At 39.8% G+C, this 25460-nt stretch overlaps 3 protein-coding genes across 4 annotated transcripts in view; 2 read left to right on the top strand and 1 right to left on the bottom strand.

Annotated features, from left to right (window-relative positions):
• Positions 1–2263, top strand: part of LOC115792477 (short transient receptor potential channel 2-like) — a 7084-nt gene extending 4821 nt beyond the window's left edge. The window contains exon 13 of the mRNA XM_030747023.1: positions 1145–2263. Within this exon, the coding sequence (XP_030602883.1) occupies positions 1145–2016 (872 nt within the window). The 3' untranslated portion in view covers positions 2017–2263. The remainder of the gene's footprint in view (positions 1–1144) is intronic.
• Positions 2264–2912: 649 nt separating this feature from the next.
• rrm1 (ribonucleotide reductase M1 polypeptide) lies at positions 2913–12284 on the bottom strand. The gene is made up of 19 exons (XM_030746093.1): positions 12116–12284; positions 10450–10538; positions 10185–10362; positions 9381–9481; positions 9233–9292; positions 8870–8909; positions 8627–8789; positions 8404–8545; positions 5707–5790; positions 5452–5613; positions 5267–5346; positions 4985–5186; positions 4718–4867; positions 4409–4630; positions 4243–4319; positions 4000–4135; positions 3799–3894; positions 3480–3668; positions 2913–3378 (listed from the first exon to the last, which is right to left on the bottom strand). Exons 1-19 carry the CDS (start codon positions 12132–12134, stop codon positions 3187–3189), a joined length of 2382 nt encoding a protein of 793 aa, XP_030601953.1. The 5' UTR covers positions 12135–12284; the 3' UTR covers positions 2913–3186.
• A 1496-nt stretch (positions 12285–13780) lies between these two features.
• On the top strand, positions 13781–25377 carry rnf121 (ring finger protein 121). 2 transcript variants are annotated; one of them, XM_030746575.1, is made up of 12 exons: positions 13781–13928; positions 15365–15402; positions 16057–16198; positions 16563–16717; positions 16809–16916; positions 20696–20816; positions 20900–21033; positions 21930–22031; positions 22463–24221; positions 24305–24367; positions 24459–24588; positions 24699–25377. In XM_030746575.1, the coding sequence occupies exons 1-9, from the start codon at positions 13851–13853 to the stop codon at positions 22581–22583; spliced, it is 999 nt and encodes a 332-aa protein (XP_030602435.1). In that variant the 5' UTR covers positions 13781–13850; the 3' UTR covers positions 22584–24221; positions 24305–24367; positions 24459–24588; positions 24699–25377. The 2 variants fall into 2 exon arrangements, with proteins under 2 accessions (XP_030602435.1, XP_030602436.1); XM_030746576.1 differs by lacking the exon at positions 13781–13928 and adding an exon at positions 14370–14481.
• The last annotated feature ends 83 nt before the right edge of the window (positions 25378–25460 follow it).

Below are 25460 nucleotides of genomic sequence, written 5' to 3' on the forward strand. Positions count from 1 at the left end.
GGGGAATATACACTATATGGAAAACAGTACTTGGCCACACCTCTTAATCTTTCAACTAGACATTTTCAGTCCCATTGGCACTCAGTAACTGCAGTTAACTCCTCTGACATTAACATCAGCACTGTTGCACTGGGAGTTTCCATGACTGAGCAGCTCTTGTAAATGTAATCTATGTGACCCTGTACTTTTGTCCATACAGTCTACTTGGACTTCTTTGTCTACTACTGACTAAGAGATAAAGTTTTGGGTTCCTAGACTGGTCCTAGACTAAAGACTCTCACTTTTACAAACACATTTGCTCATAGATCAGGTTTCTTCTTAATTGTAATATTCTACATACACTATATTGCCAAAAGTATTCATTCATTGAAATCAATTCATTGAAATCAAATCATTGAAATCAGATGTTCCAATCACTTCCATGGCCACAGGTGTATACATCAAGCACCTAGGCATGCAGACTGCTTCTACAAACATTTGTGAAAGAATGGGTCGCTCTCAGGAGCTCAGTGAATTCCAGTGTGGTACCGTGATAGGATGCCAGTCCAGTTGTGAAATTTACTTGCTACTAAATATTCCACCGTTAACTGTTAGTGATATTATAACAAAGTGGAAGTGATTAGGAATGACAGCAACTCAGTCATGAAGTGGTCAGCCACATAAAATGACAGAGCGGGGTCAGCAGATGCTGAGGCGCTAATGCCCAGAGATTGCCAACTTTCTGCAGTCAATCCCTACAGACCTCCAAACTTCATGTGGTCTTCAGATTAGCTCAAGAACAGCACATAGAGAGCTTCATGGAATGGATTTCCATGGCCGAGCAGCTGCATCCAAGCCTTACAATACCAAGGACAATGCAAAGTGTCAGATGCAGTGGTGTAAAGCACACGCCACTGGACTCTAGAGCAGTGGAGACGTGTTTTCTGGAGTGACAAATCACACTTCTCTGTGTGGCAATCCGATAGGCGAGTCTGGGTTTGGTGGTTGCCAGGAGAACAAATACATTTGGCAATATAGTGTATCTGCTCTATGATTTTGGCTGATTTTATTTTCATATTCAGTTTTTAAGTGTTGATATCAACTCTAAGTAAATTATTAATTAGTAAATTGCTCATGGTGTGATTGCAGTATTTTCTTCCCTTAGATATTGGAAATCGAATCACTGAGCTGAGCAAAGTGGTCATCAGGATGCACAATGATATGAAAATCACCCATCAATATGTGATGGATGATGGAGACAGTACAAGTGATGCACCGACCAAGCATGGCTCCTCTGTACTGGGAAAATACATCATTGGTGCCAAGAACAATTTCAGAGGTTTTAACAGCAGACAAGATGACAAAAATGCATCTCTTAAGGTGATAGTGCACAGCAAAGAGGAAGAGGTGGAGAAAGAAAAGCTTGATTCAGAAGCACAGATGGAATCAGACATACAACAGAATCAGGTGGGGGAATTTAAAGAAGAGGGGTCGAAGCAGGTTACAGACTGTGATGTAGTGAAAATGGAGGAAGGCCAAGCTCAAGTTGAGCAAGAGGAAAATAAGGAAATCGAGGCAGAAGAGCAGGAGGAAGCTGACAAAAATGCAAGTAGTATAAATGAAGTGAAACAGGAGAAGACAGAAGGAAGCAGTTTTACCATTAAAATTGAGGCCACAGATGAAGAGGCAGAAAAAATAAGCGAAGGGGAGATAAACACAGAGGAACCGGTGACTGAGGAACACCCCAAAGTAACCTTTGCACATGCCGAGAGCATCAAAGTAAGCGACAAAAAGATAGAAACAAAAAAAATACTCAGCAAATTTGAAGAAATTGAGCTGCAAGAAAAAAAAGCAGCACAACCAAGCTGGATGAAGGATAGAAAGCCTGAGCATAATGTAGCAGAGAAACCTCATGATGGGAAAAGCAATGAAAAACCTGAAGCCAAGAAAATTATTCCCTCACCTACAGGAAGCAGCAGCTCCCACGACACGGGCTTTGGTTCCCAAGAAGAGGAAGGATTGACGGCTTGCCAATGAGTGACTTTTGAGGTGACCTTGCTAACTTACAGGATATACAGGATATTTTGCATTGTCTAAAAAAAAATTCGATTTCATGCATTAATCTTTAGATTGTCAAACATTAGTCATATTGTGAGGTTAAGAATGAAAACTGCAAACTTCTGAGGCTTGCTAGCAATGCTTTTGGGCTTCTCATACCTTAGAAAATCCCTTATTGCTATTTCAAAAGCTCCTCGAAATGTGGTGCAGGCTAAACAAAGTATAGTTCAAAGTGTTAATAAATGAGCTTTAAGGATGTTTGAGTGCAGATATTTGTGTAGCGTCAGTAGCTCTCTGGATAAGTTGTATGCACAACCTTGTGATAAGTTAAAGTGTTTTCTCTCCTAAACCCAGAAGCTTCTGCTTCCTTCTAGCAAGATAATTTCATTCACTTGTCAAGCAACGTTATGTATCATCAGAAAAATAGCCTAGCATTAAGGTTTTCCATTCTAAAATCATTGAAATAAACATCCCTGCTCTCTTTAACAGTGTTGCCTCCTTCCTCTCAACAGGCAGCTGACCTATACTTGTTGCTACATTGTGACAGTGCAGGTCTCAGCTTGCTTTACACATATTTCTCCCATGTGGTCTCATGCAGGAACACAACAGCTCATTAATTCATCACCTGCAGCCTCATCTGCCCCATGGCACAAATCCAGACTTGTCCGCTGGAAAAACACCTTGGCACATGACTTTTTCTATTTCTACTTTAATTTTAGGAGTTTTAAGTTCCCGTCAGCCCACTTAAGTCCAGCACGGTTGTCCAATGGTTTTCAACATCTTGTACTAGAATAACTCAAAATGCATGCAGTATTTTTTGACAATAATTACACTTAACCTGAGAACATTGCATTATGTTTTATTTTCCATTCATTTAAAATGCAGGTCAACCTGAAATTCATTAATGTGACCCAAGTATTACAAAAATGACATTAAAGACAAATATGAATTCATTAAAATCTATTCATTCTATACAAAATATGAATGCAACATACACTTCATGATGTAAAAAAAAAATTCAGCAAATATTAAATAGAAAACTGCAAATATTTGGAATCTGAAGAAAATGGCATATGTATACAGATAAAAAGCACCAAAGGTTTCAAGAACAGAGGTTGTTTAGGAGTATGATTGAGTAGTAAAGTTCCATTAAGAACCACACATCAGGCATTCATCTTTGTTTGCTAAGGAACAGACCATGGCTGCAGTGTTGCGCTCTTTAGTCTCCTCCTCCACGCTCTTAGCTGATTGGGCCTCCTTCAGTTTCTCTTTGTTCAGGGTGAACTGAATGGGGTTGGCAGCAGGCTTCGTCCGCAGGTAGTACATGCCAGTTTTCAGGCCCTGAGGGAAACATTTTTAAAAGCTTTCAGACACTGTTTCTCACCACTGCAGCATATTTTTCCGTTTATGCCTCAAGCATGAATCCTTTGGTCCTGACTTACCAGCTTCCAACCATAGAAGTGCATGCTGGACAGTTTGCCATAGTTTGGCTCAGCAATATGAATGTTAAGGGATTGGCTCTGGTCAATGTAGGCACCACGATCTGCTGCCATCTTGAGGACAGTCTTCTGGGAGATTTCCCACACAGTTTTATACAGCTGCTTCAGATCATCAGGGATCGCTTCGATATTCTGAGGAGATGTCAGACAAGTTTACACTGTGTTTGTTCTCCAAAAGTGAAGTTAGGTTTAATTATAGGAACAATTAAACAGTGAATCACAAATAATTGAATCAGTTCAGATTTTATATCCAGCCTTTTACCTGGACAGACCCATTATGAGCTATAAGCTGGTTCTTCATTTCCTCATTCCACAGCCCTCTTTCTGTGAGGTCTTTCAGAAGGTGTGGATTCACAATCTATAGGACATGTAAAAAAAAAAAAAAAAGAAAAAACATAGCAGCACGTTCTTTGCTGTGTACGTGATTTTTGGACACAGAAAAGCAGATGCACTTGGCACTCACCTGGAACTCTCCTGAAAGCACCCTGCGGGTGTAGATGTTGCTGGTGTATGCCTCAATGGACTCATTGTTGCCCAGGATCTGGGCAGTGGAAGCTGTGGGCATTGGGGCCAAAAGGAGACTATTCCTCACACCATGCCTGAAGATGCACAAGATTAGAGCAGGAGTAAGACCTACAGCCTCCACATACAGTTAATGTGAGTTGTAAATTGACAATAACAAAGGAAGGAATTCAGGAAAACTCACTTGGCAATCTTCTCCTTCAGTGCTTTCCAGTCCCATAAATCTGTTGGGGTTTTATTCCACATGTCATACTGAAGGACCTGGAAAACAAATGTCTTTGTTAGGATTTGATTTCAACCTGCTAAAATGTATCCCAGGAAGGGTTTGAGACACTATGAAATTTACTCACTCCTTTGCTGACAGGAGATCCTGAGTAGGTTTCATAAGGGCCGAGCTCTGATGCCAGTTCACAACTGGCCTCCAGGGCAGCATAGTAGATGGTCTCAAAGATCTGAATGTTGAGCAACTGGGCCTCTGGGCTTTCAAATGGGTAGCGCATAAGGATAAAGGCATCAGCCAGACCCTGCACACCAATTCCAATTGGCCTGTGACGTTTGTTAGACCTTTCAGCCTGTAAAGAGCGACAGGGGAGCAGTTTGTTTACAGAAAGCTCATAAGATCCGACTGCATGGGTGCAACACTAGAAAGGAAATCATACCTCAGGCACTGGGTAATAGTTGATATCAATAATTTTGTTCAGGTTCTTGACAATGACTTTGGTAACAGATGCAAGTTTCTGGAAGTCAAAGGTCCTTTCTGGTGTAACGTACATGTTGAGGGCGATAGAAGCCAGGTTACACACTGCAACCTGAGTTTAAAAAAAAAAAAGAACAAACTAAACTGAAAACAAGTACCAACAGAATAATACTAATAGCTGTCTCAAAAAACTAAATTGGTAGTTACCACAATATCTTCTGTGCCTTACCTCATCTTTGCTCGTGTACTCTACGATTTCTGTGCATAGATTGCTGGATTTGATGGTGCCCAGATTTTGCTGATTGCTCTTCCTGTTGCAGGCGTCCTTGTAAAGCATATATGGCGTACCAGTTTCTGTCTGCGATTCAATGATAGTGTACCAAAGCTGCTGAGCTTTCACCACACGCTTAGCCCTGCCCTCCTTCTCATATCTGAAAACCAAGACCATCAGTAGGACAGGTTAGCACTAAAACAATGAGCGTTTGTTGAGAACCGAGTTTGCTGATCTTACCGAGTGTAGAGCTCCTCAAACTCCTCTCCCCAGCATTCCTCTAATCCCGGACATTCACTGGGACACATCAGAGACCAGTCCTACAATGACAGCGGAAGAACAATAATACTTGTCCCTATTCAGTAATTAGGACTGAAAAACATAAAGTCCACTCTGGCCTACATGAGATTTCCTTCAGTATTTACCTCATTTTTTTCGACTCGCTTCATAAAGAGGTCTGGAATCCACAAGGCAAAAAACAGGTCCCGTGCCCGCTGCTCTTCTTTACCTGTGTTCTTCTTCAGCTCCAAAAAATCAAACACATCAAAATGCCATGGCTCAAGGTACACAGCGAACGCCCCAGGTCTCTAAAGTAAACAAAGCAAATCATGTGATTAGCACCATTTTATATGCACTGTTATTACACATCTTCCATAATTTATAGTAAATCTCATCTTTACCTTGTTGCCACCCTGGTCAACATAACGTGCTGTGTTGTTGTACACACGAAGCATAGGAACCAGCCCGTTAGAAGTGCCATTAGTCTTTAAGAAACAAAACAAACATGAACCACTTTAAGTTAGACTAACAATAAAACAGAGGGTGTAAATTAAAGCTAGTGCTGGTGTAGCGTCTGCATCCCTGCAGCTGCAGCCTCAATCCACCTATGTCTCCATCAATGTCCCGCTCCCCTCTCTTGTGAATAAGAACCCGAGATACTTAAACTCCTCCACTTGGAGCAGCAACTTGTCCCTGACCTGAATGTGCACACCACCCTTTTCCAGTTGACCATGGCCTCAAACTTAGAGGGGCTAATTCTCATGTGTGCCGCTTCAAACTTGGCCGTGAATCACTCCAGTGCGACGTGGAGGCCATCAACCGATGAACCCATGAGGACCACATCATCCACAAGAAGCAGAGATGAGATTCTCCATTTGGTTATGCCTAGAAATTCAATCCATAAAAATTATAAACAGAATCAGTGACAAAGGGCAGCCCAAGCAGAGTTCAACACCCACCGGAAAAGAGTTTGACTTATTGCCAGCAATGAGGACCAAGCTTTTGCTGCGGTTGTACAGGGACTGAATGGTCTGTTGTTACAAGCCAGACACCCCGTACTCCCGCAGAACCCCCGACCAGGATACCTCAAAGGGAGGTGGTCAGATGCTTTCTCCAGGTAGACTGGATGGGCAAACTCCCATGCACACTTGAATATCCTTGAGAGGATAAAGTACTGGTTCGGTGTTTGGCGACCAGGACAAAAACCCCATTGCTCCCCTTGAACCCGAGGTTCGACTAACAGACGAACTCTCCTGACATAGACCTTCCCAGGGAGGCTGAGGAGTGTGATCACCGATAGTTGGAGCACACCCTCTGGTCCCCCTTCTTGAAGATGGGAGCCACCACCCCAGTCAGCCAATCCAGTGGCAGTGACCCAGATCTCCACATTGCAGAGGCACGTCAACCAAGACAGTCCTACAACATCCAGAGCCTTCAGGAACTCAAGGCAAATGTCATCCATCTGAGGTGCCCTGCCACCAAAGAGTTGTTTAACTACCTCACAGGGTTCTAGCTAGGATTGCTATTGTCACAGTTAGTTAACACCATTAACACCAGCAAGCAGTCGTTTGGCACTGAGGGGACCTCATCCCCCCCCACTGGCCTGTGAAATTTTTCTGGCTAGAACTCTGCCTCAGTGACCTCACCCCCAGCGATGAGAAAGTCGTCCTTGTTAGTGGGATTAAGGAGGTCCTTGAAGTATTCCTTCCACTGCCCAACTTTATCTTCAATTGAACTTAGTAGTATATACTGTGTGAGTAGAGCACCGCTTTCCCCTCCTGAGTCACCTGACAGTTTGCCAGAATCACTTTGAGGCAGTTGGAAAGTCTTTTTCCATGGCCTCACCAAACTCCCCCCACACTCAAATTTTTGCTTCAGCCACCACCTGAGCTTTGGTTGACTTCGCCTGCCAGTACCAATCAGCTGCTTCCGAAGTCCCACAGGCTAACCAAGCCCGATAGGACTCCTTCTTCAACTTCCTTCACCTCCAGTGTCCACCATCTGGTTTGGGGATTGCTACCATAACAGGCACCAACCTTGTTGCAGCTTCGTGCAGTGGCCTCAACAATGGAGGTGTGAGACACGGTCCATTTAGACTCAATGTCCTCAACCTTGGAATGCTGCCGAAGTTCTACCAGAGGTGGGAGTTGAAGATCTTGTGGACTGGGACCTCTGCCATGTGCTCCTAGCGCACCCTCACTATATGTTTAGGTGCACCAGGTCTGTCCAGCATCCTCCCCTGCCACCTAATCCAACTCACCACCAGATGATTATCAGTTGACAGCTCAGCTTCTCTCTTCATCCGAATGTCCAGAACTTATGGCCACAGATATGATGATACGATTACAAAATTGATGATTGACCTACAACCTAGGGTGCCCTGGTGCCACATGCACTTATGGACACATTTATGTTTGAACGTGTTGCTCATTATGGACAAACTATGGTTTGCACAAGAGTCAAATAACAACACCGCTCAAGTTCAGATCAGGCAGGCATTTCCTCCCAATCATACCCCTCCAGGTTTCACTGTTATTCCCCATGTGAGCATTGAAGTCTCCAAATATAATGATGGAACACCCTTGAGCACCCCACCCAGTGACTCCAAGAAGGCTGTGTACTCCAAACGGTCATTCGGCGCATAAGCACAAACAGTTAGGACCTGTTCCCTTCTTCTACTTGTTCCTGAATTGTTTTGTCAGTTTCTCCAAATTTTCATTCCATATCATGTCTGGTGGAAGCTAGTTATTGTTTTATCTCAGTTTTAATTTTGAATACTTTAAATTCTTCCCTGAGACTCTGTTGCAAGTTTTTTATGTCTTTGCTGATGTTAACTAGGCCTGTCTGCAGGGCTTCAGTGTTGTCTTGATCCCACTGACCCACCAAGCTGCCTTCATGCTCATGTTAGTCTCTCATGTTAGTGGTTTTCCTCTGGTTTCTTTGGCTTCTATCTTTTTTTCCCCGCACACATCACTTGAATCATGTCAGTATTTTTAGATCAGTTACTTTTGTGGGGGAGCCAGCTTGAGAGAGCTCTTATCTATGCTTCTAAATTTGCTGCCATCTTGCCAGAAGTCCAAAATGTGGATTTTACTCACCCCAGCAATGTAGCTGCCAGTTGCTCTGATGCAGCTAACTGCCAATCCAATACCTCCAGCTGATTTTGAGATGAGAGCGCACTGCTTCAGCGTGTCATAAATACCATCAATGCTATCATCCCTCATGGCTAGCAAGAAACAACTGCAGAAATTCAAAGTATATTAGAAAAAAAAAATCCATAGTGTCAGAGTGTACCAGTAGCCTCAATTATAAATTCTTTACCTGGACAGCTGGGGCCTGTTGGTGCCAGCGTTAAACAGTGTAGGAGAAGCATGAGTGAACCACTTCTCTGACAGCAAGTTGTAGGTCTCAATGGCTGCATCAATGTCTCCTTTATGAATCCCGACTGACACTCTCATTAGCATGTGCTGGGGTCTCTCAGCAACTACAGAGAAGGATGTTAAACAGTTATGAATATGCCAGTAACTAATAACCTGGACCCATAAACATGCTTCTAAGTCTCACCTTTGCCATTAATCTTCAACAAATATGATCTCTCAAGAGTCTGCAAAAAAAAAACAAAGAGAGAAAAGAAATTAGATTCATAATCACAGTGTATGCACAATAGCACTGACAAATTTTGCGACATAAAAATGACTGAAGCGAGATAACTTTGTCTAATTGGATAAAACAGATATCGAAGTTTAACTTTGAGGAAATAATGTGCAGTTGAAAATAGCTGATAAATTGTTATTGTGATACTCAGCACATCGCAAAATGTTAAAAATTGCAATATTTTATCGTGAGTGAAGTATTGATAATATTATGGGGTGTCTGGTAATTCCCAACTGCACAAGATGTTAAATGTAAAGTAAAATGAAAAATTACCTTAAACCCGAAGAAGTTGTAAGAGAAATCTCTATCGTAAATGATTGCTGAGTTGAGGCGCTGCAAAAAATACAGGAAATTAGAAAAAAGCTTCACTAAAGTTAAACTGTGAAGAGAAGAACAAAGTATAAAATCAAATGGGACTTACAGCTTTGTTTTCAAGGACAATGTCCAACGTCTCCTTGGAGATCATTGGAGAATGACGTTCATTTAAAGGGTTAACATAGTTGTAGAGGTCTTCCATCACATCTACACAAGCAAAGGGGAACGTTGGTCCAATATGAATATAGACTGTTTAAGTGCTACTAAAAAGCTAAGCAATTTCCCATGTGCAGCATTATTAGTTACCAATAATCTGCACCAGAGGGCATTATGATGGATTAATAGCCCTACATATTTCAATGCAAAGTCATATTTCCCCCACCCCTTGAGGGGGTAATGGGTATTGTTTTTCAGTAAAACTACCAGTCCGATTTTAACCAAATTTGACACGGCTTTGGAAATTGTGAAGATGTCAAACTTTTAACTGTATTTTCAAAAGTTTTACAGCTTTTCCTCCTGAAAAAGAACTACCACATGGCCGTTCATACTACACCAAAATAATTAAGTGATAAAGAATTAAATGACAGAACAGTTCCTGTTTTTTTTCCTCTGGCTAATATAGAAATGTCTGTTCTTTTTACACAGAGTCCATGGTTAAAAAAAAAAAAAAAAAAAAAAAAAAAGACGGTATTTTCTGTGAACTAAAGAAAATCATATCTTATAATTACAGGACAGTCTAGACAATGACTGTCCTGTAATTATAAGATATGTGTAATTTTACACATTTATCATGTAGTTTCACTGGTCCAGCCCACTGAAGATCAAAGTGGACCGTATGTGAGCCACAATGTAAAATAAGTTTGATATCCCTGCTGTAGAGTTTTATATTTTTTATGGTAAATTAACACACCACTGAATACTTTCTTGGTCTCTTTGTGCAGGTTAGACACAGCAATGCGTGCAGCCAGGCTTGCATAGTCTGGATGTTTAGTGGTGAGGGTGGCAGCAGTCTCTGCTGCCAGAGTGTCTAGCTCCACTGTGGTCACTCCATTGTACAGACCCTGGATCACCTTCATTGTAATCTCGGCCTGCAGAAACACAGACATAAGTGGTTTCACATTACTTCATTATTTGACCTTTTTTTTGTCTCTCTTTTTTGTGTGTTTTCCACTTACAGGGTCTACAAATTCACAGTTGAGTCCATAGCAAAGCTTCTGGATGCGAGATGTTATTTTATCAAAGGAAACTGGCTCCCGGCGTCCATCTGAAAAAAACAAAACAAAAAAGACAATTTCAATACAACATAGTGTCACAACATTTTGTGTGGTGATATTTTATCGAAAGAGAGACAGCAACCATTGGTATTTTATTAAATAAATTAAAACACTCTGAACAAGACCCCCCCAATAAATAAATAAAATCTGTGTCTGCCTGGTGATTGTACTGAATTTTTTTTTTTTTTTTTTCATTCTGTGACTGATTGCAACTGGTGACTAAATGATTGTCCGGAGCTTAAGGGTGCTGCACACTCTCAACCAATTTGGTCACAAGGTGATTTCACAGGTTGCCTGATAGGAGGCAACCTTTCTGGAAACGGCTGCAGTCTGACCTGGACCGACTGCAATCACTGTCAGAGAGATTGTTGAAGGTATGCAGATAATTGCTGTCTAATTTATAAATGTAAACAGATTGCCAACATGTTGCAATCAGTCTGAATGATTCTTTGTCTATGAGCACAACTCAAGGAGACTTGACTCGCCTGGCTGCCAGCTGGTTGTATGCTGGTTATATTCCTATAGAACAGAAAGGCTGCTGAGCACAAATGTAATAGTCAAATCTGTATTTCTCTTAGACGTAAAATTCTGTCTCTGTACACAGCAACAGATATTCAACAATATCACATTTAATTGCCAACTTGACCCCATTCAGTCACAGGCTGATATCAGACTGACTCTTTTATGGCAACATTTATGGCAGGTTTTAGTGACAGTGTTGGTATGCCTGATGGTCTCATTTTGCAGCAAAAAAAAAACTAAAGTGAGATAACTTTATCTGATTAGATAAAACAGAGTTTTACTTTGAGGGCATAATTTGGAGTTGGAAAAAGATGATAAATCGCACTATATGTTACTGTAATACTCAGCATATAGCAAAATTTTAAAATTTTTGGTTAAACTAAAGTCTTAAACACACCAAACATCACCGTCTAACTGACTCTCCTGTTGGATTTTTAATTAGTCATTAACTCAGAGGAAGCTCCAATAACGATCAACTGCTTAACCAGTTAGTTAGTGTCAGTAAAAGGAGACACCTCCCTACTGCGCGCCAATCAAACAGATAATAAAATGTCAAAGCGCCTTTTTATATATATATATATATATTTATATTTATATATAAATATATATATATATTTATATTTATATTTATATATAGTCGTCCAAGGTTGTACATGTCCGTACAATAACCCGGATATCCATCTCAGCTGACCGGCTTCTATTTGGAATGCAAAAGTTAAATTGCATTAAAAATAAAGCCAAAACTGCACAACAAACCGGAAAACAAACAAAAACAGTATCTTGTTTTCTATCGCCTTTTCTGTCCTTTCACAACTCGAAACCTTTGTTTGGTGTCTCGACGGAAGCACACCACACAAAGAAACAATAAGCACCTTTAATATACGCTTTAGACGTGAAACGTGTGATATTTCATTACGGTATTAACATTTTCTACAACTTAAATACATTTTAACATTTTTTTTCCCCCCAAACTACACCAAAGCCGAGTTTGCTGTAACTGCAACAACTGAACTGAACAGAAAAGTACTGAAGTCAGCTACAATACCTCGTTTGATCACATGCATATTGACAATTGATGCAGCGGGTCTCCTCGGAAAGCAGGTGCTGGTGTTATCTTCTCAGCTGGATGCTGAAAATGAGGTAAAAACTGTGGCGCAAAGTAGCTGACAACAGGTTATTACCCTGTGAGAACAATCAAGCATCAGAGTTGAATCTCAAAGTGAGCGCCAAAGAGCCCCAAGCCAGTTACACGAAAGTGTGTCAGCCGCTCAGCCAATCACACGAGATTTTGACAGTCCTTTAACCCAATCACATTCATCACACGGTCCTTTTACACTTTTTCCGGTGGCCTTTTCCGGACCAAATGTGGCGGGATACTTTTAAACAATACAAGTTTTTATACCATGTAATTTTCTGTTTCTGTAACAGGACAATCTTGTGTGTGCAGTTTGGTGATATATTTAAATGATAATAACCACACATGAAAATCACTTAGGTTATAAACAAGTTGTAACCCACTGAATTTTAGAGATTTGTCTTCATATTTATGTGTAACACAAGACACAAAAGATCTAGGAAATCTACATTTGTATTGCAGATAATTAATTATCTGCTCTCATGTTAACAGCCTATTTCAACCTGCACTATCACAGCAATAAACACTGTCTACAGAAAGTGCAATCACTTTGTTGCACTTTCTGCTACACTTTACACTTTGGTATACTGAGGCAAATGTAATCTTTTATTTGCTTTACTGCTTTTACTGCATTTATTAAGCTAGAGCCTGAAAAGGTGGAGGTATACTTTGGAGAGATGAGGAATGAAAGTCAGTAGAAGGTGCAACAGTGAAGACACAAAGAGTAGAGGCAGTGAAGGTACAACCTGGCTGCAACCATCAAAAGCAACAGACAGTGCACAAGAGAGGTGAAGAAGAGAGTGCAGACAGGGTGGAGATGGGTGTCAGGGGTGATCTGTGACAGACGGATAGCAGCAAGAATGAAAGGTAAGGTTTACAAGATGAGAGTGAAACCTGCTAAGATGCAAGCATAGGAGACAGCGGCACTGATAAAAAGACAGGAGGTGGGGATGAAGATGCTGAAGATTTTTCTTGGGAGCGACCAGTCCATCAGAGGGACAGCTCAGGTTGAGTGGTGTGGAGACAGAGTTACAGAGGCAGGGCTGAGATGGTTTGGGTGATGTGCAGAGAAGGGATAGTGGATATATTGGAGAAAGGATGATGCAGAAGGAGCTGCCAGGCAGGACAAAAAGAGGAAGACCTCAGAGAAGACTCATAGAAGTAGTGAAGGAGATAAGATGGTGGGAGACGATCTGCTGTGGTGAGCAGCACCATTTTAAATTCCTATTTATCCTGTTGAATTTTAGGTACTTTATTTTTGATATAATTATATAATTATTTTATATTTTTGTATAATTTACTTATTTAACTTTATTGTATTTATTTAGTTTGTTTTTACCTTATATTTGCTTTGTCATATCATATTTTATTTTATTGAGCTATATATACTATTCTAATTATTTAAGCTGTTGAACTTAATTTTTAACTGCTGTAACAAACGATTTTTCCTAATTTTTGGGGTAAGGCGTATCTTATCTTATCTTAATCTATGACTTTACATAAAAGAGACCAACAAAAGGCTGAAGCTATAAATACGGAACAGATTCCGAGCTTTATTTTGAAGAAATAAAAATATCACAGACCGGACGTGACCGGTTTGTCGCTAATGCTAATGGACCCGGAACGATAAAGCAGCACTCCGAAGATGGCTGGGGTGTTTGAGGTGGAGGTTGATGGTGTAGAGCACGACCATGGACTGGAGCATCACAATGAACCGAACCAGGTGGGAGTAAGGAGCCACACCGACGTACTGTGTCAGATAAAATAGATTTAAACTGTGGAGTATTGCTAGGTGCTAACCTAGCTGCTACTTACGGGTTTAGCCTCCCGTAAGTAAGTAGCTAGCATCTGGTCAACTTAGCCGTCTTTCACCGAGCAGAGGTGTCTGCATAAAATGTACTGTGCTGTTCCTCGGCCAAAGCAACAGGGCAAGCGTAAAAGAACGGGGCACATTTACCACTGCTAAACTAGTCACTTTCATGGGGCTAGAATAGCACCAGAGCACCAAAGTTAGTTATTCTTAATAAATTGTATTTCACAAGAGATTTGTGCACTCATATTTGCTCCTGAGCTATGAAATATGTGATTATCTGAATTATTAGCTCTACGGATAAAACTGATGTGGCTGCTAGGGTCAAAGGTTACCAAATGGTTTGTCAGTGGCAAGTCAGACAGAAGAAACGGCCGCCTCACTTCCGGTGGGATTTCAAAGATCTGGGCAAACCTAACCTAACCGAGCCGGACGATAAACTGATAAAGGTCACAGTGGGAACCGAGTCAGTGTTAAAAGCTCTTCAAGTCTGACATGTGAACTGTTGGTGGTAGATGTGTGATGCATAAGTGGCATCACAATTAGCTGACAAAATACCAATACCTTCGCCGATGATTTCACTGTATATGGTTTGAAAAGAAACTTTTCCGCAGGGGCCTTAATGTTGGCCCACTGACCTATTTTTGTACTATGTCTTAGTGTGTGAAGTGAAAATAACAACACATACAGTAAATTAACTAATCTGATGAGTGAATAACGTATGATTAACCTGATGATTGGAATGTATACCTAAAATGTGTTGTTTTTTCATGGAAGCGTCCGCTAAATGTATAACAGGCAAACGTTAACAAAGAATTTACAGGAAACAGAACAGTTTAATACATGGATGCAAACCCTTAAATATGTACCTGCTGGTATTTAGCAGATGACGAATGAGAAGTCATCATCAGCTCTTGCCGGCAGCTTTATTTCAATAAGGGAATAGTAGTTAAACAAGCTCAACAACATGGGAAGGAGTACCTGCTAAGCACAATGAGTGAATTTTAATAATGTTCTTGATGTTTAAATATAGGTATTTCAGGCTGAATTAGTCTTTTATCTTGCTGCTCAACCAAACTTAAATGTTTCATACCGGGCAGTTTTTTTTTTTTTTTTTTTTAGCTGCTCTATAATTTGTATGCAGTGTAAGATCTAGGGGTTTAAAGCCAACTGTGTAAAAGGTGATGCCCGGTGCTGCAGTTTGGTGAGACTGACTTGTTTAATAGCAGTATAAGAAACTGATTTTAAGATTTAATGACCACTATCATATGAGCTAAGAGTGTAAGAGAGTAATTTTCTACAAGCTGTTGTTTTTATATTTTTGTGAATTTATCTCTCTCTTTCTTTAGTTTGACGTGTCCAAGCTTTCACCAGAAGAGAAGTGGAGGTTAGTGTCTTTGCCACACATCTATACATTTTCCTAACATGATTCTGGATTCTTAGCCATTGCTAATTTTTAGGAAGTGGAAAAAAATCTGATATATCAGCCAATATTTTAATGCATACATTGTGGTAGAGTTGTGTTGAATAGAGAAAAGGATGAAATGATTGTTTTTTTTTTTTTAACTTACCAGTAATGTATTTAACAAACTAGTTAGCATTATGATCCTGCTTGACTCGGTGCTACCGTCTGCTTAGCTATGCTGCAGATAGTGCTAAGACTGTTGTCCTAAGTGGAGTCAGAGGTGTAATTTATATTAATTTATATAAGTATGTGATGACACCATTTCTGAATTACTTAAGACTTTTTTTTTTTTTTTTTTTTTTTTTTTTTTTTAGTGTATGTCATGCAATGTTTTGAAAGGAAAAATGGACGATATCGGACAACATACTCACCCATACTGATATATCTGTATATCTGCTGACCTATGTCAAGGAGATCACTAATACGTATAACAAAATGTTTTGTACTTGAGGATGCAGAGCTAATCTTGAAACAGTTTTTACACATTAATATGCAGGGTTTGTTTGTGTTTGGTATAAGGCATCACAATCTAATCGGGCTTGCCAGTTGCTGAATAAGATTTTAATTTTTCCACAGGGTGGAACATGCAAGAATGCATGCCAAACACAAAGGCCACGAGGCCATGCACGCAGAGATGGTGCTGATCCTCATTGTCACCCTGGTCGTCGCCCAGCTAGTTCTCGTGCAATGGAAACAGAGACATCCAAAGTCATACAATGTAAGGCACAAAAGACAGCTGCTCAAATGCTCAAGATGCAGCATTTGAATAAAAACAACTTTTTGGTATAGCAACAGGGATCAAGAAGTGTGTGTGTGTGTTTGCAGTAATGGGAATTGAAAGTGATGGAGCCTGTATGGGTGCAGTAAATGTAGCTATGATTCTTATAGTTAGTTTCCATACATAATTCTATCCAAACCTGTTTTCTCAAAGAGAGATGCTGTAATTTTCTATTTTGTCCCACATCATCCATAATATTTTGCATATATTTGTGTTTTTTGTGTCTGCACAATGTCTGATGGTAGTACCTTTGCATCTCAGATCTACATGCCTGTTCTAACATGCACACTCTGCTGTCTTGTAGTTGGTGACTCTGTTCCAGATGTGGGTAGTTCCTCTCTACTTTACTACCAAACTTCACTGGTGGAGGTTCCTGACCACATGGTTTGTCTTCTCTGTCATCACAGCATACATTTCCTACCGTGCTACTCGCAAGCCTCTGGCCTGCACCACACCAAGGTAAAATCATTGTTTATCCTCACACATTCCTGTAAATGGATGCATTCCTCTTGTCCTGATATATTCTGACTCAGTTCTTTGGTTTTTGTAGGTTGGTGTATAAGTGGTTCCTCCTCCTGTATAAAATCAGCTACGCCACAGGAATAGTTGGCTACACTGTCGTCATGTTTACACTTTTTGGTATTAACCTAATATTCAGGTATGTATTGTACTTCAATGCAATTTTTCCAAAAATATCAGTTGATATTACACTACTAGTTAAAAACCGAGTTAAAAACATTCAAATTTCAGACTATAGAAGTAGTTTTTCAGTGTAACATGTAACTTTTTATTTCAAATGGATGAGGTTCTGTGTACCGTATTTTTCGGACTATACGTCGCTCCGGAGTATAGGTCGCACCAGCCAAAAAATGCATAATAAAGAAGAAAAAAACATATATAGGTCGCACTGGACTATAAGTCGCACTTTTTTGGGGGGGGGGGGTTGATAGAATCCGAGACTCAGAGCACAAATTCCATCTTGAACGGCAATTTAAAATAATAATGGATTAAAGAACAGGACGAACACGGTTACACCTACGTTATGCTAACGTAGCACATTCAGCTATATGACGCACAACGAACACGTGTTCGGTATTGTTACGTTGTAAACACACTTCCAAAGTCAGCGATATTCACAACAAAGGTCGTCTTTATTAACAGAAAAACGGCTGCTGTAGGCCACAGCCACGCCAACCACAACTACAACAGCGGAACAGCAACACACACACAGGCAAGCTCTCGGTCTTTTTCTCTCTCTCCATGCTGCCTTCACGAACCTCCCGAACAGTCCGAAATCCCACAACATCAACACGCTCTCTAACTAAGAGAATCGCTACAGTATGTTAACGTAACATTAAGTTATTCAGATAACCATAGCATAAAGAACATACTAACAAGTTAACCAAACCATCAATCCATTGAATTCTTCATCCTCGGTGTCACTTCTAAACAATTCCGTACACTCCGTAGACGAAGCGCCGCTTCCTCTTCTGTGTCGCGTTAGTCAGACTCGTCGTCAGCTGCAGTTCCAATTATTCCAGCCTTTCTGAATCCCAACAGGATGGTTTGTCACTGAAGCCCATGTTTTCTTGATCCATCCAATGACTTCCAGGAAAGTTGGGTGGCGCATTCTCCCAGTTGCCGTTAAGCTGTGCTCTCCATCCACTGCGCCCACAGGTTACGCAAGACTGCCTTAAAGCTGCAGTTCACGGAGATGTCAAGTGGCTGGAGTATTTTGGTTCATGTGTTATAAATGTCACATATACGTCGCTCCGGAGTATAGGTCGCACCCCCAGCCAAACTATGAAAAAAAGTGCGACTTATACTCCGGAAAATACGGTAATTGGCTGGATGCATCATTTATCACTTGGCTGCCACTAGAGGATACTGTTTAGCCTTGTTAATCCATTTTCCTTTTGCTTTCTTTCTTTGAATTTGTCAATCTCTGATTGGGTTTAAGCTAATTTATATGGTGAAGCACAGCATGCACTGGGGTTAAAGAATGTCACCAACATTTATGGTGTGAAGATATTTGGATTATGATCTCAGTCCTGAAAAAATTTCATATCAAGCATTCATCTTTAGCTCAGAATAAAATCTGTACACCGTCCATGTTTGTGAGACTGGGACGCCTTTGATGTGTTTCCTCTTTCATCAGCTGTGGACCTATTAGGATTGGTAGCAAAAACATCAGTTTGAGTCTGTTGACCCTGCCTTCTTTAACAGGGCTTGGGTGTGCAGTGGGGGAAATAATTATTCAATCCCCTTCAGAATTTTTAACTTTGCTCATTTACAAAGAAATGAAGAGTCTCTCATTTTTATAGTGGTTTAATTTTAATATCAACCGAAATCCAGAAAAATGACATTACCTAAAAGTTAAAAATTGATTTGCATGTCATTGAGTGAAGTAAGTGTTGATTCAGCCAGAATTCTGGTTCCCACAGATTGTCTGTGTGCCCATGTGGCACACAGATTACAATCAATCATTCAGTTACAGATAGTCCTGATCTCAACTCCTTATGTGTATAAAGCACACCTGTCCACAGATCACATTTCTTCCATTCTAACCTCTCCACCACCGTGGGCAAGACCAAAGAGCTTTCAAAGGACATCAGGGACAAGCCTAGACCTGCACAAGGCTGGCATGGGCTACAAGACCATCAGCAAGAAGCTTGGTGAGGAGGTGAAATGGAAGAAATGACTGTCAGTTCCCCTCAGGAGAAGGTCCTGTGGTCAGATGAAACCAAAATCGAGCTCTTTGGCATCAGTTTGACCCACCGTGTTTGAAGGAAGAGAAATGAGTATGACCCAAAGAACACCATCTCCACAGTCAAGCATGGAGGTGGAAACATTCTGCAAAGGGTACAGGATAACTCACTGCATTGAGGGGCCACGTACCATAAAATCTCGGATAAGAACCAATTCCTTCAACCAGAACACTGAAGATGGGTTGTGAATGGTTCTTCCAGCGTGACCCAAAAAATACTGCCAAGGCAACAAAGGAGTGGCTAAAGAAGAAGCAGATTAACTCAGTCCTATAGAAAATCTGTGGAGGGAGCTAAAGCTTCAAGTAGCCAAGCGTCAGCCAAGAAAACTAAAGGAATTTGAGGTTTTCTGTAAAGAGGAGTGGACCAAAAGCCATCCTGAGATGTGTGCAAATCTGGTGAATTTTTGCTTGGAGATCAAACACTTATTTAACTCAATGACATGCAAATCAATTTATAACTTTAACATAATGTGTTTGGGTTTTTTTTTTTTTTGGTTGATATACTGTCTCTCTCCATTAAAATGAAAGAACCATAAAAATTAGACTGTTCATTTCTTTGTCAGTGAGCAAACTTACAAATTCAGCAGGGATCAAATAATTTCCCCCACTGTGTGTATATAAATTAGATTAGATTCAATTCATTGTCATTGTGCGCACAAGGCACACAACGAAATGATCATTCCACTCATCCAGAGATGAGCATCTGCGGTCATGCAGCCAGAGACTGGCGCTGCTGTTAGGCAATGTGGTTTTTAAGTGTCTTGCCCAAGGACACAACGCAGCACAGGGACAAGGGCTCGAACCAGCAACCCTCTGGCTGTAAGGCGAATGCCTACCCACTGCCACTAGCAGTAAACTGTGACAAGTAAATTACAAACATGTGATTAGTTTCACAATACACTGCTCTCATAGGAAAATGTCATCCATAGTCTGTTCTGAGTCACAGTTTTGCAATTTTCAGGAAGTGAAAGTTGTTAATTTTGGCTATGTCATTTAAGGATATGTCATGGATCCCCCAGTAATGCATTCAGATTATTCCATTGATTTTTTTTTTTTTTTTTTTTTTTTTTTTTTTTAATTAATTAATTTTTTTTTTGTTTAAAGCTTGTTATTGTGTATGTTTTTTGTTTTGTTTAGTTTTTTTTTCTCTCTGTGCTTCTATATTGTATTTTGGGGGGAAACAGATAAAGGTAACCTTTGTAACAAAGGTTAAAGGTTTAAAAAGGTTAAAAATCTAAGTAACTTATCAGATGTTACTTTTGTATGTCAAATAGGGTCACAATTTGTCAGTTTTTAAACTAATTAAAGTGAAAATGCTACAGATGCATAATTTTACAAACTCAAATTCAGACTTCCAGTCGTCATACTTGGAAACATCACTGATTAAGATTTCATGTCCTGTGATCATCAGAAGAGAGAAGATTTTTAGCCATTTTGAATTTTAGCTTGGTCAGATCGAATAATAAATAAAGTGAGCAAAAAAAAACATACAAACAAAAAAAACAACTAAGCTTTGAAAATGTATATTAGCACGGCAGTAACACATTAGTCTTTGACTAAAAATGTAAAGCAGGCATCTGTCCTATAGACTAAACTGAAGTTCACATTGATTTCAGCTGCACTATTATAGGATAGAGCCATTAATTTGATACTGTGCATTCTCTGTCCAGGATAAAGCCAGAGGATGCCATGGACTTTGGTGTCTCACTTCTCTTCTATGGCCTGTACTACGGGGTCCTGGGAAGGGACTTTGCAGAGATGTGTGCAGACTTCATGGCTTCAACCATTGGGGTAAGTGCACAGATTTGAAACACTGAATGTTTTCTCTTGGCTGTAACCTAAAATTTAATTTTGCCTTTTTGTTTTTTCTTCAGTATTACAGTGCATCTGGCATGCCAACCAAGCACCTCTCCGATAACATCTGTGCTGTGTGCGGTCAGCCCATCCTTGTAGATGTTAGTGAGGAGGGGATTATTGAGAACACATATCGATTATCCTGCAACCATGTGTATCCTTCCTGCCACATTTATCGACATATTTTCATGTTAATAACTGCTTATCAGTGAAAGAGAAGTTCAGATACGTGATAGAGAATTCCATCTCTATAAATGAAATGGAACGTGTAGCTCGCTACAGTCATGGGTCTGTATGGAAATACACTGTGTACTCAGTCAACAACCCAAAGAGGAATTGCCAGGGTTAACTTGACCTTTATGTCAGAGTGTTGATGGCTGCATGTTACTTCCCCCAGGATTGTTATTGTCTGCTCTGAGTACGTTGTAAATAACACGCAACTCCATTTCACTGTTTGTTTTAATAAATCAACTTAGATTTACATTCATGTACAGTTCGGTGTTAATCTTCATTAAACTGATGATGTGTACCGAGCAGATACGAAAAAAAAATTGTATTGCAACTCTTTAGGATGCATATTTTTTTAATAACTAAAGTTTGACATTTTGTCTAATTTGTTCTTTACAGGAAATGAACTTCCTAGTGAAAATTTTGTTTAAAATTTCCTATTGTCCTTGTTACTGTTATAATTTGCAAAAAGATCTACCAAATCTGGATTATCCACTCCAGCATTAAAATAAATACCAGCAATTTAAGAAAAAAAAAATCCCCACAAAAAAGGTTTTGCATTTGTAAATATGTGTTTAACAGTGTAGCACAAGGGCCCTACAGTGCAGTGCTGTCAGTATTTAAACCAGCTTAGGAAGTAATCTTTTTTTTTTTTCCTTAAATTTTACCACTGTGGTTGTTTTTATATAAATAATTCAATACCACTTGAAATGTTGCCCTTTTGATTTATATTAGTGCATTAATGTTGAATGCACATTCAAAGTTGTCAGAGTATTCAGTATTTGATACCTGGTGCTACAGTGAGCCTTAACTCAAAACCAGGTTCCACGAATTCTGCATAAGAGGATGGTGTATCGTCGGAAAGAAGCAGATGTGCCCATACTGCAAAGAGAAGGTGGATCTGAAGAGGATGTTCAGCAACCCGTATCCTTTTTATTCTGTGATTATGTCTGCATTAGTTTTTTTTTCTTAACTTTTTCTTAACTAAATAGCCTGATTCCTACCCTGCAAAGAGGAGGGCAAACATTCTGAATGTGCTTTCAAGTCCAAACTTAAGGATGACAGATGAGCTGTAACAAAGCACTGAAACCCAATTATACCAAGTCACAGGTAGAAGTTATTCAGAATTATGTGTCCAGGCTATTTAAAGCAAAAGACGTAAATGAGGTTCCTGTTCCTTTTTGTGGCTTGGAAAGACTATTAAATAACTGACAAATTCATATAATGATGCTTTCTCAGGAGCTGATGGAGGTTTCTGCCTCCTCATGATGCATCATCACTGGGGCTAAATGTTGATCCCTTTATTAGCCTCTATTTATTTACCATTTCTGATTCCTTAACCATTTAAATTCTAGCTGGGAAAGGCCGCATGTGATGTATGGACAACTTTTAGACTGGCTTCGGTACTTGGTGGCCTGGCAGCCTGTTATTATTGGTTTTGTGCAGGGTATCAACTACATCCTGGGTCTGGAGTAGCCGGCGACTGGCAGAAACGGACATACCTGCCATGTGGAGAAGATATGCACTGGCTCTAAAGACTGAGGGCCTAACATTGAACTAAAACACCAATAAAAAGTGTCTATACTTTTTGTACATATTTATAGGCACATATCTGTATTTGCAGTTTATTTGAATTTTATTAGTAATCTAAAATTGGATGTCTGTTCACAGTTACATCTTAACGATTGGTCTGTGCATCTCATGGCCTAGTAAAGCGGATCTTGAAATCATTAGAGGGGCTTTTACTAATTTATGTTAGCTTAAATGGTAAAAGGATTGTGTATAACCATCCAGGCCAGTGTTAAAATGTAGTTAAAGGATCATGCTGGAATGTGTCATCCTCGTGTTTGATGGTAATCAAACATGAGTAATAAATAATGAATATTTGCTTCTTGGTATTCCCAAATAGATGAACTCTGTATCCATGGACATTCATTTTGCATCTACTTTATGATTCCTGCTCGGTTATGATTATGTATTTTGACCACAAGCGGTACCAGTTTCATAAAGGCAGTCATATGCCTTATGGGCAGGGAAATTGTCATCATAGGTCGGAAAGTGCTACTCATACTTGCAGACAGAATACCTCCTACATTTTAGCGTTACTGGAATCCTTAATGTACTCATTGTTTTCAGGGAATTGCCCATCCTTACCAAAGTAGCAAAAGAGTCACTGGGTTTGACCTTTATCCAGTGTCTCAGTGTATGTGGGTGCTAAAATTAAATTTTGCATTGTTTTGGTGTAGCAGCTCAAGTCTTAGATGATTCCGATAAGTGAGGCAAATTAAAGTCAAAACTATGAGTGTAGCCATAATAAAGTAAGCAAAAACATGGGAATTAAATTGGAGCGTCCTAAAATAACAAGTCAGAGTTACGATGGAGTTTGTAATTTGACTAAAACGATCAAATTATTCAAACTAAATTTGATTTTGAATTAGAAAGAGAAACATCCCAGAATGATCCTTTGACAGATGGTGACGGTTTTATTTTCACATGGTATGTTCAATCCATGGTCTCCTGTACTGTATGTGGATCAAAGCCCAAACTTGCTGGAAGATGATGGTTGGTAATGTTTCTACATAAAAGGAATTTTTAGGGTCCGTTTCTTCAACTCACCACCAGCTTAAATGGTAAAAGGACTGTGTATAACCAGGCCAAATGTGATCATTTTGTTTTCAAGGTTTTGATCAAGATTGGTTAATAAATGCCGTTTGATTTCAATCACGTGTTTTATCCGTGCATCTTTGAGGTGCACCTTTCATTTAAAGCCAAGCCTGCTGGATGATATTATGACAAATAAGGAGGCTAAATTAGTCATCATGTCTCATTTATGCAAAGTGTTTTTATATTACCAAATAACCAAGAAGGTTACTTTGTGAGGAAATCCCCATTATTATTTACTTCCCTATGGGGAAGTAAATATATAGTGACCAGAAACAGCAAAAGGCTCAAACTGGAGGGATCGATATGAAGCTCTTATCTGCTGTCAAAGGTAAGAACTGATTATGATACAAAACCATTTGTTTTCTTTGCATTATATTTGGTTGTGAACATTTTGTGTGTCTCAAACAGTATTGGGATCTCTGTGTCTGCTGCTTGCAGATGGACTTCCAGGTATGGGATATTTATGTGGTATAAAATTTATTTTTGCACAGTAAGATTATTTATTTATTTTCTAACTTCTGTGTGTTTTGCAGTTTCTGAAGATGACTCTCCAGCGATAATTGGGCCAGACTTTGTCCAAATACAAACTCATCCAGGTAATGCATCAAGTGTCATTTGATACAACAGGCTGTGTTGCTGTGAAGTCTTTCTTAAGTGCTTCCTGCACGGATATGTTCTGCCTCCCAGGTGCACTGCTGGTGCTTCACTGTGATGCCTTATCAAACTGCGAGGATGATGTGACGCTCATCTACTGGCTTGTCAACGACACCTTCCCCGAAGACACACCCAGCAGCAACAGGATGACGGAATCAAATGAGTGAGTATTTTATTTACACTTAAACTGGACACTAACAGAGCATAATGTATATGCTGTTTAAGCACAATTAAAAGAGTCTGTGGCTGGGCTGTAATGGCTGTTTTCTTTAGATCAACTTTAGAGGAGGGTACAATCCTTCAGAAGAGTTTGGTGTTGAAGAACATCACACCTGAGGACCTCAAATCCAACTTCACGTGCGTTGTGACAAATACTGTGGGAATGGCGCTAAAGCGCGTTACATTAACAGCAACAAGTGGCAGGAGTGGTGAATGACAGAAGATACTAAATGACAGTGCTGCAAAAAATTGTTTTCTGTGCTCTATCTTGTGATATAACTCATATCTGTCCAGAATCAATATTACATGTCAGCATTTTAATGTATTACTTTTGTGTGGAAATGTGTGGATGAACTCTGCTGAGAAACTGAATGAAGAAATGTGCAACAACTGGGCTTCAGTCAGACCAGCAAAAGCAGAAAAATGATTCCAATGAACCAACTCAAAGGTGAAGCCAATAGCTGCTGGGGGTCATTCGAATGCTCTCCGTGTATGAATCTGACAAACATCCAGAGGTACTATCTGATGTCGAACTGAATGTGCTCTAGTTATAACTGTGGTAAACTAATCTACAGTAGTCATTTAGAAGACTCCACCTCACTTGGCTTTGACTTCAGAATGTATACTGAGTGTTTCATCAGTTAAATGCTAAAACGTTTTCTATGCCTGTGTATCATCCCAGTGCTTGCTATTAAAAAAAAGTCAAAATTAAATTTGTATACTTTTAAACCAATCATAAGACTGCTGCAACTCTGTTTCCTTTGAGATTTACTGTTATTCATACTGAAATAAACCAAGCACTCTCTCACTCTCCAT

The sequence above is a fragment of the Archocentrus centrarchus genome, chromosome 14, assembly GCF_007364275.1.
Source record: "Archocentrus centrarchus isolate MPI-CPG fArcCen1 chromosome 14, fArcCen1, whole genome shotgun sequence".
Taxonomy (NCBI): Eukaryota; Metazoa; Chordata; class Actinopteri; order Cichliformes; family Cichlidae; genus Archocentrus; species Archocentrus centrarchus.

Bases quoted from the DNA above. Each gene is read 5' to 3' on its own strand.
- rrm1 (XM_030746093.1), bottom strand. The intron at 8,790-8,869 runs GTGAGACTTAGA...CCTTCTCTGTAG, and splicing joins GTTGAAGATTAATGGCAAAG to TTGCTGAGAGACCCCAGCAC. The intron at 4,631-4,717 runs GTATGATTTCCT...CGCTCTTTACAG, and splicing joins ACTATTACCCAGTGCCTGAG to GCTGAAAGGTCTAACAAACG.
- rnf121 (XM_030746575.1), top strand. From the start codon at position 13,851: ATGGCTGGGGTGTTTGAGGTGGAGGTTGATGGTGTAGAGCACGACCAT. The intron at 21,034-21,929 runs GTATCCTTCCTG...ACTCAAAACCAG, and splicing joins CGATTATCCTGCAACCATGT to GTTCCACGAATTCTGCATAA. The intron at 22,032-22,462 runs GTATCCTTTTTA...TTTAAATTCTAG, and splicing joins AAGAGGATGTTCAGCAACCC to CTGGGAAAGGCCGCATGTGA.